The sequence below is a fragment of the Astyanax mexicanus genome, chromosome 17, assembly GCF_023375975.1.
Source record: "Astyanax mexicanus isolate ESR-SI-001 chromosome 17, AstMex3_surface, whole genome shotgun sequence".
NCBI classification, from domain to species: Eukaryota; Metazoa; Chordata; class Actinopteri; order Characiformes; family Acestrorhamphidae; genus Astyanax; species Astyanax mexicanus.
Window position 1 is genome coordinate 17,629,222 of NC_064424.1, and position 21,561 is coordinate 17,650,782.

The window sequence follows — 21,561 nt, forward strand, 5'->3', positions numbered from 1 at the left end:
TTTAGAGGCACACGCCGAATTAGAAACGACAAGATGGCTACACAAGTAACACAAAAAAAAACAAATATAATACTTTCCTTGTTAAAATTTACAATATCCATTGTATTACCTTAGTTTCACATAGTTTCAATGTATAATGGCCCCTTTTTCATAACAAGCATAAAATATTATTAGTTGTTTGTAGCTAGCTAAATTTCCGTCCCCACCTTAAATATTGCAGCACCAGTTAATAAGGCTGCTGCAACCCTTCTAATGAATGCATGTCAGTATAAGAGTTTAGAGTTTAGATTCTCTGCCCAAGCCTAAGCCTGAACTCGGGCCGGGCGAAGATTTCCCACCACTTTCATTGGGTCGTGTCGGGCTCAAGAAAATGGTCTGTGATGTAGACGTTTGTTTTTTAATGTAATTTTTATTTTATATAAAGCTATGGTGTGATAATCACAATATAGCAAAGTAAAAATACAAAGGGTCTAAGCTCTAACTGGTACTTACTTTGTACACTCCATAAAGAGCTCTTTACAGGCCTCCTGTTCCAAGCGTTCGGCACATTTAGACGCCATCTCCTCCGACACCTCAGCGACGTGGTCCTCTGACTGTAGACAAACACATGTTTGCAACCAATATTTGATTTTTTTTTAATATATGGAAATAAAAACTGAGTCTGAGTTTGTGATGAGTGTTACCTTTGGATTAAGAAACTTGTCAAGGACTTCCTGTCCACATTCCTTCCGCTTCTCATCTTGGGTTACTTCATACTCAGCCTACAATGGTCAACCGAGACACACACACACACACACACACACACAGTCATACACAACAAACACACAGTCATACACAACACACACACATGCATTGAGTCATTATGTAGCAAAAGGAAAATGTCTAAATTCCAGAAACTCCAGACAAAAAGGCTTATCCCAACACCCCTTTCCCCCACAAATTCATAACAATAGTACAAGAAACAGAAGCACAAATTACAGTTTGTTCCATCTAGTGCTGCATTCAGACACTCTTGTTGATCTGAATTACTCTGGAAGGTCTTCTATCTTCTATGCTCTCTTTGCACTCGGCACAGTCGGACAAGCAGCAAGCAGCTTGTGCTAGGCATAGCATTATATTACATTACCAACTTGCTAAAAGCATAAAGCTCAAGATTTCCAGATGAAAGTCTCACTTGTGAAATTTGACACTAATTCAAGTTCATTAACTCACATTCGCATAAGGCTACAGTACATTCATAACGTCCAAACTGCAACGGTTCAAGGCAATTACACAATTTCAAAGAAAGAACATGTGCTTGGAGTACTTCCTCAATTAGATAAACACGTTTCAGTCATGTCATGCCTTAACCCTCATGTCATATTTAGGCTGGAAATAACAAAAGCATGCTAAAATTTAAAAAACAAGTATTGAAGTTACAAACCAGACATAAAAACATAGTGTTTCTTACATTTATTTTGAGCTTTATTTAATTTTAGACAGTATAAATCAGGGGTCTCAAAGTACCGGCCCGCGGGCCGGACGCGGTTTCATACGGCCCCTCACGGATTAACAAAATAAGCATACATCTGGCCCGCAATTCAATTTAATTATTTATGCTTTATTATGTTCGTTTTCATATTTTATCTTAACTTGTATTTTGGTGTGTGTGTGTGTGTGTGGTTTTTGTTTTTTTGCTTACGCTGCGTTGCCTGCTTTAATAGTCTTCAGTAGCCTTCAACAATTTAACCTTGCTGCCGTGGTGTGTCCACTAAACTCCGTAGTTATAAACATCATAGCAGCGCGCTAACTGACCTGTTTATAATGTAATCCGAGCAGTGACTCCGTGAAGGCTGCTCTAAACTGCTGCTTGGGCTGAAAGATGAACTGTAGAGAGCTGTATTATCCGGTTAGTGGGGTTATTTTATTTCATACACAGAAGAACTTAAATTTTAAAAACGCTCCAGACTGGCTCAGCTGTGCTCTGTAGCCCGTGGCTGGGCTGTAGCTCTGACTTAGTAAAGACTGCGGGCTGGTGCTGTTGCTGCTGCAGCTCCTACTAGTGGTTGGATGAGGAACTGCTAAATCTGAGGAAATGCTAAATCTGTCTCATGTTCTTAACAGCTCACAATTTTAGATTTTATATTTATTAAGCCTTATTTCAGTATCAAACGTTTTGATCAAAGTTAATATAACTTGTATTTTATGTCATTCCTATTCACTTGAATAGTTTGGTTCTTGATTGATGGAGTTTTTGGATTTCATAACATGACAAATTAAAAGGATTTATGTTAATAGAGCAACAAGCAAACATTTTTTCAATGCAACTGTAATATTTGATTGAATAAATAATATATTGAGAGTTATTTAACATTAAGGAGTAATTACATTCATTTTATATTACATCTGGTTACATTTTCTTATATTTATAAGTTACATCTGGCCCTCAGAGGACAGCCAATATGCCAATGTGGCCCTCGGCCAAAATGAGTTTGACACCCCTGGTATAAATCCAAGACAGTGCTGGGCGATTATGTCCCAAAAAAGGTCTTAAATTAACGAAAAATTGATTTTTGATTAAAATCGACCCCCCCTTACCTTCCACACCCCCTATATACACACGTGGAGAAACTCACACAGTGACGGACACTGAAGTTACTTCAGAATGCAGGTTTGTGACTGAAAATTGAGAAATTATGCACTAAATGAGTTACTAAGAAAAACTTTGAGGAAGCGATTATTATTGTTTTCCACAATTAATCACAGATCCTCACTGGAGAGCGATGATGCTGCAGTTTTTAGAAATGGTAGGATTTATCCCACTGGGTGTTCTGGAACAGTAATGGAACTCGGTATGAGCTCAGTCTTCGGACTGAATGACGGATAAACACTACAGAAATGAGTAGCGTTTTCGGATATTTTAGAATAAAAAGATAAAATGTCTGTACGTAAAATCGCGATTACTCCATTTTAAAATCGCATTAAAACTGTAATTCAAATTAACCAAAATAATCATTAAAAAAAACGCCCAGCACTAATTCAAGATATATTTCATACTTTACCACAAATAAATTACACCTTTTTACCACATAATTTGTTGTGTTTTGTCACGGAGGATGGCAAGAAATTCTAAAAGTGTTAAGGTGTTCCTTTGTCCCTTTGCTCTTCCTGCAAATATTTCTTGGGGTATAAAACAGCATTGGGTTCTTGTTGTAAGATAATTTTTTTTTTAATTCTCCACACATTTTCTTTTAGAGACAGGTCAGAACTGCAAACAGGCCAGTTCCATACCCATACCCTCTTCTTCTGCAGCCATGCTTTTTTTTAACCATGTGGTTTTGCATTATCGTCCTGGAATATAAGTCATCTTTGGATGGGAGACCATGGCATCCACTGTGTGATGGTCCATTCCAGTAGCTTCTGAGCAAAGAGATGTTGAAGCCGCTTTACTTCGGAACATAATTAACCAAAGATTCTGTTTTGCACAGAAAAGTTTTAAGTGGCATTTGTGAATGTAACTCTGTACCGAAGTGCTAAACAATGGTTTACCAAAGTAATCCCTTGTTCATTTGGTTCCATCAGCTATTGTTAAAAGACTTTTTGCAGTGTTCCTGATTCAGTGCCGTGTTTAATGATATTATGTACTGTAGATGGAAAATATTAAAATTCGTTCCAGTTTTTCTTTGAAAAACATATTTTTTTCACACATTTTTTGACAAATCCCTTTTTATTAGCCCTAAACTGCACTTGCACAAACTTGTTAGAAATGTGCTGCAGTTCAGAAATGCAGCAATAGATGTACAGCTCTGGAAAAAAATAAGAAACCACTTCAGTTTCTGAATCAGTTTCTCTGATTTTGCTATTTATATTTATATGTTTGAGTAACATCAACAATGTTTTTTTTATTCTATAAACTACGGACAACATTTCTCCTAAATTCCAAATAAAAATATTGTTATTTAGAGCATTTATTTGCAGAAAATAAGAAATGGCTGAAATACCAAAAAATATGCAGAACTTTCAGACCTCAAATAATGCAAAGAAAACAAGTTCCTATTCATAAAGTTTTAAGAGTGCAGAAATCAATATTTGGTGGAATAACCCTGGTTTTATTCACAGTTTTCATGCATCTCGGCATGTTCTCCTCCACCAGTCTTACACACTGCTTTTGTATCACTTTATGCCACTCCTGGTGCAAAAAATCAAGCAGTTCAGCTTGATTTGTTAGCTTGTGTTCATCTATCTTCCTCTTGATTATATTGCAGAGATTTTTAATTTGATCAAATCAAGGAAACTCATCATTTTAAGTGGTCTCTTATTTTTTTACAGAGCTGTAAATTAACAAATGTAAAGATGTTAAACAGACAAATGAACGATGAAATATCTTGGGTTCATACTGTCTGCAAGAAACACTGCATTTTTATATATATGTGCATTTTCCATACTGTCAATACAATTGTGTCAATATGGAATGTGTAAGTAAATAATCATTTAAAAACTATATATGGGGTGGGCGATATGGCCCTAAAATAATATCACAATATTTCATGGTATTTTCGAGATAACAATATAAATTATACACTACTGCAACAAAATGAAAATTGAATTTTAATATTGCATACGATTTATGTCACACCCCTATCTGAGATGTAAAAAAATACAAGAATATGATCAGATTTGTAAGAGAAGTCAATGATCCAGAATGTCATGATGACTTATAATGCACTCTAAATATATCCATGTAACCAGGATTAAAGTAAAATAAACGATACTGGACAGATATAATCTGTCTCTAGTAGATAAATGTTGGAAAATGAAAACAGTGTGGAAAATGTAGGACCCTGATGTAATAATTAGGGGTGGGTGATATGGCGCGATATTTTTAGAGTATAATATTGTTCACGATATTCAAAAATGTTGTTACGATATGATATGGCACACCCCTAAATGATATAACTGATTATTTCATTGTGTAAATACAATAAAAGTAAAACTATAGTATCACCTCTAGAATTTGACGTTTTTAGAACAAAAATAAGACAAAAGAAAATCTGCCTGGCTTAAATTTGGGGCCTAACTAAAGGAGCGTGACGCATATCCACAACACACTCATATCTTGCTCATAGCTCGTAGCTTCAGTCGTCTGCTTTCCTTTCCTACAAACCAGTCACACACACTCACATGTGCGATAAATCAGCTCAGCGTGCCTGACCACAAGAAAGGATGTCTGCTTTGCAGCCGTAGTCAGGTCGAGATGTTCTAGATCTGCTGGGTATGGCCTTCGATATAAACGCTGCCTGGATAGAATCAGGCCCACCCAGCGCTGCACTGAGAAGTATGGGTATATACTAAAGAGCCTTGTTGTTGGACTAATATGAGCCTGTTTTTTGTCAATGGGTAATCTGTCTGAATGCGGGTGAGGAAAGCCCCTCGATTTGAGGCCAAGACACTGTTCACTGTTCCTAACATGTTTATTAATGCAGTCAGCGCCGCTGCTGCTGCTATCGGGCTCGGGCTAAATATGCAGCTACTTGGCCTTTGGAGAGGAGCAAACAGCAGCGGCGGTTCACGCGTGGGTGGAAGTGTGCGAGCGAAAGACGATATTTACACGGAGGTCTCTGTGCTGTGGCTTGTAAGGGCAAAGCAAGTAACAGCTCTCACTAGCAATTTGAATTTGGCACAACATGTCAACATGAGCAAAGCAGAGCCAAGACTGCCTTTGACTGTGAAGGGTAGAGCATGTAAATCAGCTGCTCAAGGAGGCAAATAGCCAGTGGGCAGCTTCTGCACTGTTTATGATGCGAAAATGGTATATCAGTGGCTTACATATTAAAAAGAGTAATAGTAAGAACAGAAATAAAACATATTAGGGATAGACAATAATATCACCATATATTATTTTTAAATTGTGGTAATAACATTATTATTGACAATATTATTCTTGAAAGAGTCTTATTTGTTTTAGTGTTGTTATATACTGTTAAGAATTAAGTATTCTTTTACGTTTTATATGTTTACATCCATGCAATAAATATTGTGCACTTTTTTATTACTTTTTTTTTATTGCATTACAGTTTTTTTATGTTCTATTATTTTGTCACATTATTATTATTATTAGCATATACAAAGTCAGAGCCTTGCAAACGTACTGATGTTTAAACATTTTAAACTATTATTTTGTAGTTGTAGTATATTTATTAAATTAAAAAAAATACTTTTTAGTATTTGATCATATTGAGAAGAATATTATTAATGCGAAATGACCATTACATATTGTGATATTATTTTAGATGTGGCCAATTTTGATCTGAATAATATCACTGTTTTTTTGGTTAATCTTTTAGGTTAATCTGAACAGACATTCATGAAAAATAAATTTTGTTGCATCTAGATCCGTAAAAAACAATATTCTTCCAATACATAAGCGATTCTCTCAATAAAACTTGTATAAAACTTTTATTTAGGAAAGTTTAAATATGAAAATCACTCCTCATAAGAGTTCTTTACAGGTTTCTGACAAAAGCACAACTTATCTACTGAGATTCCCTCTGACTGCTTATATACATATACATATATATGCTTATGTATGTTATATATTTCTTGATTATATCCCAATTATCCTGCATTAAAACACAATTTTTCAATTTAACTGAATTAATTCAAATGAACTGTCCAGCATTACTATAGAGTATTTTAAATCAAATTTAACACACAGAATTAATTACAATACACTGAATGAGATAAACTAACAAACAAAGTTACAATTGCTTTCACTATGTTAAATAGGGCTCTATAATTAGATTTCTCGAAAAAAAAGTGCAAAATCAAGTCAGAATATAGTCTAACATTTACTAGATTTTAGTAATCAATAGATCTCAATAAAAACAGCTGTGGCGCTTGCTCTTATTTATATATAAATTTAAAAATAAAAATAGAAAAATGAAAAGAAAAAAGAAAGACAAAAATTTTAGGGCTGGACCCGAATATTCGGGTATTCGGATATTCGTTCGTTGAGTAGGTATTCGGTTTTTAATTTTGGTATTCGGATATTCGTTTTTTTTCTCCTTTCCAGAGTTCCACCTCACTCTAACCACTTCTGTTCTCGCGGGTCCCGTCAGAATATCTTGCGCGCGGGACAGAACTGAACTGTTATTGGCTGGAGCGGGAGTTTAATCCAGACGATGCGGGAGCAAATTAATAAATAGTTAAGAAAACTGTAATAATTGTAAAAAAAAAAAAAAACCTAAAGAAAACTCTCAACGCGCAGGATGGACCGACACACACACGCACACACCGATGGTGTTTGGACTGGGGTAAGGAACGGGACCACACTATTCAGCGCTGCTGTTTTAATAAATATATAAGTAAATTTGAAGCATTAAATGTAGTTTATTTAATTTATATTAGGAACGTGGGGCGGGAGCGGCAGAAATGTGTATGTGGCGGGCGGGCGCGGGATTAAAAGAAGCAATTTTTTTGCGGCGCGGTAACGAGACAGAAACGCGGGAGCGTGGAAGAGTGGGTTTAAAAATCAGTCTCGCGCAGACCTCTATTATACATGATAAAAAAAATGCAGGCTCTTCGAAACTGATTTATATAATAAAACGTAAGGGGTAATGTGGCAACAGTAGGGGCTAAATCGGTTACAAAAGCCTGGCCTACAAAAATGATGTCTGAACGAATTTCCTCTTATCTAATATAATTTAAAATGGTTTAAAAATATAAAATAATTTCTAAGCAAACGAAATATTTAATATTGAGCTTATAGCCCAAGTGCAAAAATACAAAATCAGTAATACGGCTATGCCCTGCACAATCCTTTAATCGAAATAGACCAAGTACAGTTTACAATGACTGTCCTCTAATATAATCAACAATGTTTAAGAATATAAAATACTTCCTGAACAAACGTTTTTTTTTGTTTGTTTTTTTAAGCAAATAACCTAAGTGTGAAAACACAAACAGCAATTTACTGGGCTGGCTTGTGCAGCGGAGAAACCGTGCAGCAGCAGCCTCGGTGTGGGGCAGCAGAAATTCCGGGATGAAAACACAAAGAAATCTGGGCTAAAAACACAGAAAAAATACCTCTTTTTTTAAAAACGAATATTCGAATATTCGCTTCGAATCAGTGCCGAATATCCGGAGCTCAAAAAACGCTATTCGGGCCAGCCCTAAAAAATTTATAAACAAACAAACCAAACCAAATTTCTAGAAAAATATAATAAATTTTACGGGGCCCTAGTTTAATAGTAAAACAGTGAGCATTTAATAGTCTACATCTCTACCAAATAATTATGAAACTGTGGTTGACACAACTAAGCAAACAGAAACACACTGGTGTGATAATGTGAATATCACCATAGCTCCACTTGATGCACCACTGCTGAAAAACTTTCAAATAGGAAGCCAAGTTTTAGTCATTAGAAAGAACAGCTCCACCACACTGGAGACTGGAGACTGGTAGACTGGAGCTTTGGTTAGCTCTCAGCTCCAGTCTTTCTCAGTATCGCTGCAGTTTTTCTGCATGAGAAGAACAAGAATGTTCTCAGTCTGGATTTAAAACAGTCAGGGCTGTTCTCATTTTGCCTGTTAACAATATTGGGCCATTAAAAAAAAAAAAGATAAAGAATCAGAACGGTGCATTTCCTTAAACAAACACAGGTTTGTTACACAGCTACAGTCCCAGGTTGTAGCTGAATCTGTGTGTATGTGTGTGTGTGTGTGTGTGTGTGAGTGAATGAGAGAGAGAGAGACGGAGGGAAGAGTAGTGAGTGATAATTGGGCCAAACTAAGCAACATAATTCATTTGCGTACGTTTCCAGGTAAATCACCTGCATTAACGAAGAATGCACTAAGAGGAACAAAACACAATCTTTCATTTACTCTGTATGAATAAAGTGACTATTCTTTACTCTGTTATTAAAACCTTTGGGCTGTCAACTAGGCCTAAACATTAAATGCAAATTGCCCTTATTTGTTTGTCAAATATTTGAATATTTTTAATATTATTTTTTCCAGAAGACAGAAAAACTGTGCCAAACACCATTTCTCTAACACCCAAAAATTATAAGTTGGAGCTCACATATAATATCAAGCTTTCCCAGAAGCATATGGTGTTATTAACTTGCTTTTTCCAAGAGTGAAAGCACCAGACAGTTTAAAAAAAGTTACATATGTTTATTTGTCTGTATTTTTGAGTATGACCTTCTCATGAATTCATCCAGTGGATGTAAAATGTTAAGGCAAATAAGATATCCAATGTGTAAAATCCATGGTTAATGCAGTTTTACAGCCTTTTTACTCCTTACACCAAAGTTGATGCAGAGCTGCAGTAAAAACATACAGCTTCAGCAGCTGTCTGTCACATGAATGGAGTGCATGCCACACATCTGAAGCAACATTAGTCTAGTGTCGAATAATCGGTCAACTGATAAATTGGGCAGATTACTGCATATATCATTTTCTGGGCATTTTCATTGGTCAATGTCTGCGAGCACAAGTGCGATGTTTAATCAATGCCAGCAGGCAGCACTCAGCACTTTAAAAAAATGTATCTTGATATTCTTTAAATATATGAACGTAATGAGTCTCTGTTACGATTTAAAGTTTTTTTAGTTCTTACATAACAACTTATTTTTTTTTGTATACAAACAGCACTATTTAAAGTGATACCCAAGTTACTGTTTCCTTTAGATTTTAATAGATTATTATTATTATTATTATTATTTTGTTTTTATGAATAGTAAGTAGTCCCCTTCAACCTCATTACTGCCACATAAAATTGGCACACTGCCACATAAAATAAAGTACTTAACAGGTGCTTTTCCTCTGGAAGCTTCTTTATGTACAGATATAAAATATTGATTATCCCATTTTGAAAATTGCATGAAAATATACTGGTAATTTGATTAATCTCCCAGCCTTAGCTAAAATCCATCTCTCTTAATCAGATTTCTTAATCAGACTTGTAGATCTTACTTTAAGCTAAGAACTCGGAGTGTGCTGTTTACATGACTACTTAAATTGAACAGATTTTTACAGCATGTAAACACACTTACTGTCTGATTTCTTACTTTAGCAAGCTTTTACAACATCAACGCCTAACAAACTATATTCTGGATCTTTTCCTGACTACCAGACACATGATCGCAGAAAAGTAATGCCTACCACATAAACAGAAAGAATGAAAAGAAGTTGGCCTCTTACCACAGAATCCAAAAATCTGACACAGCGCCTCAGCTCCGGCCTGGTATCGCAGAACTGCCGAAAGAGCATGCGCCCGATTGGCTGCCTCTCACAAAGGCTGTTGTAGTCTTTCTCTGTGGAAATGTAACAAGATGGGACTCCATGACTAAGCACTTTAGACAGAGCGAGCTGAGCACACACACACACACTGAAACACATATATAGACAGACGTACAAAGCAAATGAGTAAATATCACTGGAGCCATTGGATGAATACAATAAAAATCAATAGCACTCTCCTTTCTTCCTCTCTCTCTCCTGCAAAGAGAACCTCAGGGACATGCCCATTACCTGACTGCAAAGAAACGGATACAAGCAACATCATCAGCATCCCACCACAGCTCATCTCTGTGAGCATTAAATGCAGACTCAGTGCTTTACCAAACCACTTGTTCACATCAATTTCCCACTTGTCTTTATTTATTAAATTGAGCAGTAGTAAACTCAGCTTGTGGAGCAAATCAAACATAATCATACATAAATCATAATAGTTCTCAACACACATGAACTGAACAGTTACTTTGTCTTTCATAACATTAAAATGATCAGTGTGATCTGATTAAAATGAGTCTGCAAAGCAGGTCTAAGGTGAGGTACTGTATAACAACCACTGCAATTAGATACTGTTACATGGAAATCAAATCGAAAACTGAAGCTTTATAAATAAATAATAAACACACTTCAAATTCTGTGCTAACATTTGCGAAACAGTGGCTTCTCCAAGCAACAGTCTAAAGATCAGACAAAAAAAAAAAAAATGATCAAAAGGCCAATAAAAAATAGGTAAGAGCTTCATGTTTATGGCTTATACAGAGCTTACTATAAATAAATGGCAGGGGAAAATTCAGGGGAACTGTGGAGGTATATACCTTATCTTAACCTCCACATAGGGGTGGATGATATGGCCCTAAAATAATATTGCGATATTTTATGGTAATTTTTCCCGATAATGATACTTTTGGCGACATGACAAAACAATGAATTAAAAATATATATATTTCAAGAATACATTACTGCAACAATACTTTAATTAAATTGTATTATTGCATGCAATATGATATTGCACACCTCTAACTGCAATACTAAAAAATACAAGAATTTTATCAGATTGTAACAGAAGCCAATGATTCAATGTCATGATACTACAAATGCACTCCATATATCCAGGATTAAAGTAAAACAATAATGATAATGGACAGATATAATCTGTCTCAGTCTCTAGTAGATATATTATGGGGAATGAAAACAGTGTGAATTTTTCAATCTTTTGCTTAAAAACAAACAAAAAATATATATATAATAAATTGTACCCAGATGTGATAATTAGGGGTAGGTAATGATATGGCACGATATTTCGGGGTATAATATCATTCACGGAATTCAAAAACGTTGGCGATATTATTGTGTACGATACAATATGGCACACCCCTACCTCCACAGTTCCCCTGAAATGCTATTTCAAGATGAAAATGACCCTACAGCTGGTTACGTTTATCAGGATTATACCTGGATAAGATCAAGTCAAATAAAAATGCAAGTGTAAACGTCAGAATCACATGAGCTACAGAGGAGTTCCATTAATAGACAGCTGGGCTTATCAATAATAATAATGCATTTAAACTCATTTCAAAAAGTGGAAGATAATAAAGGCACTGGCACTGCTTTGCTTTTTTTGCATGCTTGGTTTCATTAAACCTCATTTTAGGCTTTTTTTTCACTTTCACCGTGCAGCCATTTTATTTGAAACATGTAATGGATGTGACACAAGTCTTCTAATATTACTAAAATATATATCTCACTTCTGAAACCCTAATTTACTGCTGTTATCCATTTTTCTCTCTATTCACATTCACGTTTTTCCTTCTCTTTGATGTAAAAGTTGATTAAAGTTGCAATGCTGCAAATCAGATATGTATCTAATTTCAGTACACATATTGAAGCAGCTCAAATCAGAACTGAAAATGTCAGAATTGGAAATAATAGATGCAGTATGTTTTTTCACATTCACATTGACACATAACTGTGTCACATTTTGAACTTGTTGAAGCTCCACTGCAAAAAAAAAAGAAAAAAAAAACACTTAAAAAAGCAAAAAAAAACTCATGTCTTGTCTAATCAGTTGCATCTGGGTAAATCAATTTATTTCCTGAACTCTTACTTTAATGGTCTGTATCACCATGGCACCACGAGTGCCGTGTTTGACGCAGTGTTTTAGAGGACCGTCAGCGAGGCTGGCAGTCTGCGGCGAGGTTGAGGAAGAGTAGGTTGAGGAGCTAGGGGCCGGGCAGCGGCAGCTGGAGACGGATTTGCATGCACCGCTCAGGTGGACGCAAAAGGATTTACACAGAGGCAAATGGAAGTGTGTGTGTGGGCCTGCTTCGGTTAGAGCGGCCGTGTGTGGGAGGCTGGTATTGATAGCAGTGCCGCATAAATACATTGAAAGCTCGCAAGGCTCCTCTTCCCGCTCAGCCAGAACAGCCACAGGTGCGTTGTGGAGCAGCGCTCTGCAGGAGATAGCGATCAGCTTCACAACAAACGCTCGAAAAAGGATGTGGATAATGTCAAACACTAAACGCTGCTCATCTCACTTGCACAGCAAAGAGCATCTTCTGTTTGTACTGCGTTCTTCTTCATTTATTTTGGTTTAACATCCGATTCTCAGTCAAAGTAAAAACAAGGAAAGGCAGAGGCAGATATACATTTTTAAATGCCGCTGATTTAATTTACTGATTAATCTATTTCTCTACTTACTCTTAGCATTAATCTATTAATCACTCCACCTATATACAGCCCAAAATCCAAAAAAAAAGTTGAAACTGAATGAAAAATGCAAAAAAAAAGTATTATACTTAGTTTGATTTTTATATTATTGTAGACAGTATGGACCCAAAATATTTAAATTCTTATCTGCTCAACTCTTTTTAAATTATTGAAACATTTATTGATACACAAAAACGTATCGGTGCCAATACTGACACTATCTATCACTATAAGGCACTATAAGGCTATCTCTTACCATTCTTATCTTTACCTTTACTATCTTTCTTATCTATTTATTCCACTTATCTATCTCTCCAACTCTTTATATAAATCTATCAATCAATCAGTCTGCCTATCTACAGCCCCAAATCAGAAAAAGTTGGAACAAAAAAAAAAGAAAACAAATTTATTTCTTATATTTAGTTTAGTTTACTTTTATATTCTTGCAGACAGTATGGACCCAATAAATGTCATGTTTTATCTGCTCAACTTAAGTTAAAACTTCATTTATTAACATTATTATACTTCCATTCCTTCGCTTCAGGCCTGCAACACAAAGAACAATTAAAAACAGTAATCATGATTTGGTACAAAATCAATATCTACTAAACCAGGGATCAGGAATAGGCAGCCCGCAGCCAGACGTGGCCCGCAAGAATGAAACATCGTGAGGTTGTTTGAAGAATGTCACGCCCGTTCTGCAACTGTTCTGCAGTTGGGTTCAACAACCCTCTGGGCTGGAGAGCTACTAGTCTGTAGCACTCCATCCCATTACACTTCATTTTCCAAAACAGAATTTCTTTTTGTGTCCCGCCATGTAATGGCTTGGGAAATATCTGGCCCGTGGCCAAACTTAATTGCCAACTTCTGCACTCTGCTGTCTTTGAGGACCAAATATGGGCCTCATATACCCCTATATCATCAAATATTCCTCATATACCACTGCATCAGGAACCATCTCTCAATAGTAGCTGATAGAACCACATGAACAAGGGATAACTTTGCCCAATTTCTGTTCAGCACTACAGTGCAGAATTACATTTACCTATAGTACTTACAGCACAATACAGAAGCCTTATGTTAACCATGTCCAGAGGCATCATTGACTTCCCTTGGCTCTGAGGCATCTGCAATACCCAATCACACAGTAGAAATGTGTATTCAGAGGATTCAGTACTGCAGATCTCCCCCCTATCACTAGTAATGCCCCAACACACCAGGAGGGTGAAGACTAGCACATGCTTCCTCCGATACATATGAAGCCAGCCACCGCTTCTGTTTTCGAGCTGCTGCTGATGCAGCATTGCTACGATACATCAGCTCACAGATGCCCTGTGCTGTGGACATCACCCTTTGGTGATGGGGGGAGAGAGCGCCATCTACCTACCCAGAGGGAGCAGGGCCAATTGTGCTCCCTCTCTGAGCGCCGGCAGCTTGATGGCAAAGCTGCATGAAATCCTGCTCATAGTGGCAGCGCTTTAGACCGTTGGACCACTCGACGCCCCTGCAGATCTTGATCTATTTAAATAAATGGATGCTGTAAGCTCTAGACCCAATAAGAATAGAACCATCCACACAGTTATCAGCAGCAAGTCCATAAAAAAAGTCTGACATGGCTCTTCAAGCAGGATATCCAAGCAACATATGCTGCCTTCAAGACCTCATCTGTTTCAGGGAAGTCAGGGAAATATGCATTTTTTTTTGCCAACAAGACAATGAAAAATCCACATGCTGCACATATTACAAAGGCATGACTGTGGAAGGTGGTGGTATGGGTACTAGACTGGCCTGTCTGCTGTCCTAACCTGTCCTTACTAGAGAATGTGCAAAGAATTTAGAAACAAAAAATGTGACAATGACAACTCTGCACTGTTGCACATCTTTAGACGTGTTTGCAAGAAAAATGGGTAGAAATAACACCTGAAACACTTAATCTATTGGTCTCTTCTGTGCAAAAATATATTCCAAGTGTTGTGAAAGGGAATGGCAACATTACAAAGTGGTAAAAGTACTGCCCCATTTTTTGGGGTGTGTTGCAAGCCTGAAATACAGGAATGGATATTTACTAACAACAAAACAACAAGAAAAGAAGCTGACAAGACAAAAATATTAATAAAGTTCTCTCCATCTGGGTCTATTTATCCAGGGATAAATGTGGTAACTTAACATAAAGATAATTAAAACTCACCTATTAATTTCCTTAATATGTTTTTTAAATAAGATGTATGGTTTAATAATAATAATGTAATAAAACTGCAATAAATCAGGTTATCTTATCTTCTTTTAAACAGGGTTTTGCCTGACTGTATAATGTGTAACCACAGAAAAAAAAAACACAAGCAGCTGATATTATGTTTCATAAGGGTACATCTTCCTAGAGCAGATATATTAAAACACACACACACACACACACACACACAATTTTATAGTATCAATTGTTTGTTATCTGTTATCATGTGCAGGTCAGCTGGTGATATGTTTAATTACATATACCCAAAAAAAAGATACATCAAACAATGAGGTACTAGCATCTCACAGTAAACTAGTGTGAAATCTACCTGTCTGAGAGCTGAATTAAGCTGGTCACTACATAGTGGTATTCTGGAGACCAGTGTAGAATATAGGGTCTTATTTTAGTGATCTATGGGCGAGATTTAGGGTGCATCAGTGTGTCTTTACTATTGCAACCATGGAAAAAGTACACCTTGTGCATCTCAAAATGTGCTAAAGGCATGTGCTAATTCTCTTAATTAATCATGGATGTGTTTTGGGTGTTATGTAAAAATAAACATCATAAAATGAAAATCAGCATGTCACTTGCCATTTCCAAGATAGGAAAGGATGTCTGAGTTGCTATTTTAAGTGTGAAAACAGACTTTTGGTGGAGTATAAGATTTGCCTTGCACAGGATGTAAGATAAGGCAGTAACACATCATACACATATCATATCAAACAACAAGATTTAGCATTGAGTCAACAGCTACATGCCAGTATTCTGAGGTCAGAAGCCATAATCCACATTATCCTTTCAAACCACAGAACATACCCAATCTAACCAGAATAGCGATTAATCCAGTTCAGAAAACAGTTAGCATCACCAGTTAGCTGTTTAATAAAAATATGTATCCAGGATTTTTTGTTTTTACATTTTCTTTACATATACAGTATTCTACAGCATGTGTTACTGACAGATGATGTTTATTACAGGTAGCTGCTGTTAAGCAGAGCAAAAAAGAGCAGAACACTGTGAACTAGCGTAGCCTGGCAGTGCCTGGCGATGTGTGATGATGTACACAACACAGGCGGTGGCTTTTATACTGTTCATGTTGATATTAGACCATCAACTGAAATTAAGAAGTATATCATGATACAAATTTTGGACACATCATCCACTTGCACTATTTCCAATATTCTACTATAAATGGAGAATTTAAATAGAAAAAAAATGGTTGGGTACATGGAACAGGAACAGTCCTCTTGTCCACCTCTCTCCCAGGGTGGTCTTCAGCTCACTGTGAACTATGAGTAGACAATTTCTCTGCATGTTGACCGAAGAATTAACTGCGTTAGCACAAACACAATGCCATTCATGCAGAGACAGAGGCTGCTTTGATTAGGTGGGACAGTGCAAAGATTTGTTGGGAGCCTCTCCAAACTGGGGGTCTTTCTGTGTCCGTCACTGTACACTGAGTTCCCAATGGACATCAAGGCTCCGACTGCACAAATATCACAAAGAAAAGTCAGCACATCAAAGACTAATATAGAGCATGAAAGAGCAAATGAAGAAGAGTGAGACGAGAGAGATAAATACTCAAAATGAACACAAAAGGCCAGTTTTAGAAAAAAAAAATCCATCTTTAAATGATGCTAACTGCTCCAATTTTGCTTAACTTCATTTCACGCTTTTACACTCAAATCAGGCGCTTCTTAAATCGGCCTACATGACGGGACGTCCCCATCTGCTCAAGGGTTCAAGCGAGGCTGGCGTCATGCTAAAGGCTCCAGGAGTGAGTGGCCCGCTGAGTGATATTAAACTTGTCACTGCCCTGCTGGCTGGGGTAATGCGCTGATAAAGTCAAACATGTGGCGAGAGGAAGGGAGGCGATGTCATGAAGCCAAATTGGAGACTCATTAACAGTTGCGGCGAGCGGCACACAAAGCCACATTGACAGAAGGCCACTGGGGCCCGAGCGTGGAAGCCAAGGGCCTCATTATGGCTCAATAGGCAGGGTGGTGGGCCTCGAGCTGAGCAAGGGCTTGGCGATGACGAGTTCATCAGAAAACAAAAGAACGTCAGACTTTCTGTCTAGGAGAGGCGGTTCTTGTCATTTTTATAATTGTACAGATTAGTGCATTCGTCATAGTATTCGCAATTTTAGTTAAAGCACGTATTATGTTATGGCTGGGCAATATATCCGAAATATCAATGTATTTGTAACTATTCTATTTAAGATATAAAATAAGTATAAATCACAATAGTGTAATCATCTGTGTACAATTTCTCTTCCAACAAATAATGTGTATGGGTTTATATTCATCTGTGTGGCAATGGTTTGGTTTCTGGAGCTCTGGACCAAAGACCTAAAAAGACCATCCAGACTGTTACCAGCAACAAGCCCAAAGGCCTGGGTCTGTTAAGATATGGGGTTGTGTCATTGCCATTAGTAAAGGTAAGGGCATCACTTAATTGGAATTAAGTTCATTATTGATGCTTTATAGATGCTCAACTAACATTCAATTGAATGTCTATTAAATGCAACTTAACTCTAAAGCCCTATCTGGAAGGGATTCGTTTCTCAGGGGGTCCTGGGGTAATTTTCTCTTTTATGGGGGGGTCCTCTGTTATTTTATTCCTGTCAGGAATAATAATGTATGTGTTTTTCTCAGACGTTCTTTGAAAAAAAATTACAGGCTGATTTACCTACAGTTTTAGTCTCGTCCGGATGCACATCTCAGAGTTTTCTCACCTCGCGTTTAATAAAATAGCTATTTGTCCACTGCCACACACCGTAATTACACTCTAGGCGCAGGTTTCCACAGAGATCCACGCAAACACAACAGCGAGTGGAAATGGAGGAGCTACTGAACACTATGTCACGTGACCAAGCCAAAAAACTCCCTGGTCCCCCTGTTTTTTAATTGCAGTCTGGATGCAAGAGTTTTATCACTGAGTAGAAGTGTGAAATATTTTTTCACTGACGTGCCCCTGAGAAACTAATCCCGTCCAAATAGATCCAAATAAATCCTAATCTAACCCTAAACCTAACTCTAAAATATATAAAAAAAAGATTAGATTTTGGGTTTAGGGTTACATTCAACAGAAAATCATTTACTTCCACCTTGGAGTTCAGTTGCATTAAATAGTTAGTTAAATGTTAGTTGAGTATCTATAATGGACCATCCAAGTAAAATGTTGCCATGGTAATTTATATGTCTGTAATGGCAGCATTATTGCAAAAAAGTACACTGAGTTCTCAGAGCAACATATAATGGCTTCAAGACAAAACAAATCCAGAGAGGTCTGTACATTAAAAAAACACATGCTGCATACATTACACAGGCATGGTTGTGGAAAAAGTGGGTACAGGTACTAAAGAATTATAAAATTCCAAAAAAAAAAAAAAAATGCCCATAAAATCCAATAGTGTTGCACACCTTAAGATGTGTTTTTAGGATAAATGGAACAAAATAACCTGAAGAAAATAGAAATGGCAACAAAACAAAGTGGTAAAAGCTTTACCGTACAAACTTTTGGAAAAGAGTTGAAGGCCTGAAATGCAGGAATGAATGAATATTAATAAATGAAAGGAATTTAAACCGGCAAAACATGGACTATCTGAGGTTAATACTGTATGCAATAAAAAAGTAAAAGAAATGTAAGAAGCATGTCTGATTTGGGGTCGTAGGGGGAGGGGGAGTGTTTTTGTGTAAGGCAGCTTTTTATTTTCATTGCTCCTTTTCATTAAACACGGATGCAGAGCGCTTCCTGTGCTGCCAGCCAAGATGGCTGCTCTATTCTTTCCTAAATGGCAAACAAATGTGGTCAAACTACTGTTTAATGCAATACAACATGGAGTGGATTAAGCAACCCACACTAAATGACACCATCTACAGACTGCAACGTAACTTACAAAATGTCCTAGAATTACTGTGTCATTTATACCGCACTTCTGCTGTGTTGAGACTTCTGATGTCCTAAGACAATGTTTATCTAATTCATCTGTAGGACAACAGAACTGAAATTCTATTATTCTGGACACGTCTGTTTTTAAAAAGCAGGGAAAGGCTGAATTGTCTGAAGGCACCTCAGTAATTTTTCTTCAGGTAAATAGATGTCACTTTTTACCTTCAGTAAAACAAGCCATTAAAATAACAGCTGTAAGAGTTAGTGTATATTAAAAACATGCAAATCTAAAACGTTTTTCTCAAGTACAGAGGCACTTGAGAAAGCAAAAAGTGTATTTTTCCCACTATAAGGCTCACCTAAAATCCTTTAATTTTCCCAAAAATCGACAGTGTGTCATGTAATCCGGTGCACCTCATGTATAAATTCTACCAGTAAGAAGCAGTAAAACCACACTGCTAAAGTGCAGTGTTAAAAAGGAGTTTCAGTAAAGTTTCTCCAGCACCAAGGCTGGAGCAGTATTAGCATTAGCCGCTAACTGCAATGTTAACTGCAGCGCTAGCCCTTTCATTGTTCATGGGCAAGTATATCGGACTGTAGTCTGTGTTTACCGTGTTGAAACAAGCTACATGGAAGAATTACATTTACATTTAGCGCTAAGTGCTGCTAACTGCCGATAATGCTTAGTGCTGCTGCTAGCAGTGGCTAGCGCTGCTGCTGAACGCTGCTGCTAACAGAGTTAAAATATTGAAAATCTAAACTTCCTATTAATAAATGGAAGTGCTTTATATTAAAAAAAAACAGTTTTCAGGAGAGAAATCTGTGTAGATTAACATCCAGTGCTCTAATTTTTTTTTGAAGAATTACAGTTTGGTTTTTTTAGGCGCTCCCAGCAGCGAGATCTGCTAAAATTAAAAGAGAAACATGGCGACACCCCTGACGCCTTATAATCCGGAGTGCCTTATATACGAAAAACAGACCAGGAAATAGATGTTCATTGATAGTACACCTTATAATATGGTGCGACTTATAGTCTGTAAAATACAGAAGTTTCATGACACAAATGCTTTGGACCATACAAGTCTATTGCAAACCTCATTCAAACCCAGAAAATGAACCAAAAGATTGTCATGCTTTTGCAGCTGTGGACTAGTCATACATGTTGTGAACATGGAGTAGCTAATTTTACTAAAACTAAACTTAAAATTTACTGTGATGCTTGAATGACTGAGAACTCCTTGTAAATGTATATATTTCTGCATAAAATTGTCCTAAAACTAAAATCAGATTTTCGCACAATTCCTAAATCAAAACAAAATTATTTGAAAAGTATTAGACTTGTTCATGTATAAATTGAGGACAATTATCCAATATTACACACCTCTGAATGACATAAGTAGGTGAACCTTTAGAATCTGCAGATAACTTAAAGGATAATTTAGAGTCAGTTAGTGAACAAGAGTTTTTACACAGAGAGCTAACAAAGTCGTATCTCTGATAGAATGGTTAAAGTCTATTGATCCATTAGCTTCTCCTTATCTACTATTTGGATTTAATGTTAAATATATGCAGAAATATATAAGTAAAGAGTTCTAACAAACTTTCAAGCATCACTGTATATGTTGTACACATGTAGTCGCTAATTTTCTAAGTAAAATTTCATAATTTCTGTTGGTTATAAGAGTTAATATCATCACCAATGTCACTCATTTATGCTGAGATATCTTATCCCATGTGAATCAGGAAAAAATTGGGCTTAGGTCTGTCTGCTGATAACAGAACACTGGTCAAATTTTTCCCGTCAAAAAACATTTAAAAGGCAACATCTCCAAATGCTTCCACGACTCAACATGTCAAACCCACTTAAGAATCCGGTTTATTCCAGACTATGTAGAACATGAGGCATTAAATATATTGGGCATCTTCTATTTTAAGCTGTTCTGAAGAATAAAGTCGTTAAGAGAAAGACGTCTGAGAACATGTGATTTGTCATGCTTTTAAAACTACTTTATGGAACTTCATTTATGACTTGTTTTGATGCTGGTAGCCGCACCAGGCATTACAGTGAGCTCAGGTTCCTTTGGGGCGCAATATAAGCTGTCTGAACTGCGAGCGGCGTCTCGTAGTTGGATTAATTAAGAACACATTTGTCCAGAAGGAACGGTCTGAAGTCACGGCTCTGCTGAAAAGAAGAAAATGGTCCTCTGGTTCTACCTGTGAGTAACAAAGTGGGGATTGTACAGATATTCATATGACATATACTGAGCGAAAAAAAATGAAGGGGAGCATCATCAGCAACGCTTTAAGACAAGAACAATAAAGACACAAAGAAGGAGGGCGAGGCGAAAGTGAGGGTTAATATAGTCGAGCCTTGAGGCTGCGCTTTTATCTAATCAGCTCATCTGTCCAATTATAGTCATCTTCTCAATGTTTACATTGTTTGGACTTTTATT

General features: G+C 36.8%; 1 protein-coding gene across 1 annotated transcript in view; it reads right to left on the bottom strand.

The window, feature by feature from the left end:
- The window catches only part of grk6 (G protein-coupled receptor kinase 6), a 58,551-nt gene that overhangs the window by 17,201 nt on the left and 19,789 nt on the right, over nucleotides 1-21,561 (bottom strand). Inside the window, exons 3-5 of the mRNA XM_007244427.3 lie at nucleotides 10,186-10,298; nucleotides 684-761; nucleotides 493-593 (exon numbers count right to left, since the gene is read on the bottom strand). Coding sequence (XP_007244489.1) covers nucleotides 493-593; nucleotides 684-761; nucleotides 10,186-10,298 — 292 coding nt within the window. The remainder of the gene's footprint in view (nucleotides 1-492; nucleotides 594-683; nucleotides 762-10,185; nucleotides 10,299-21,561) is intronic.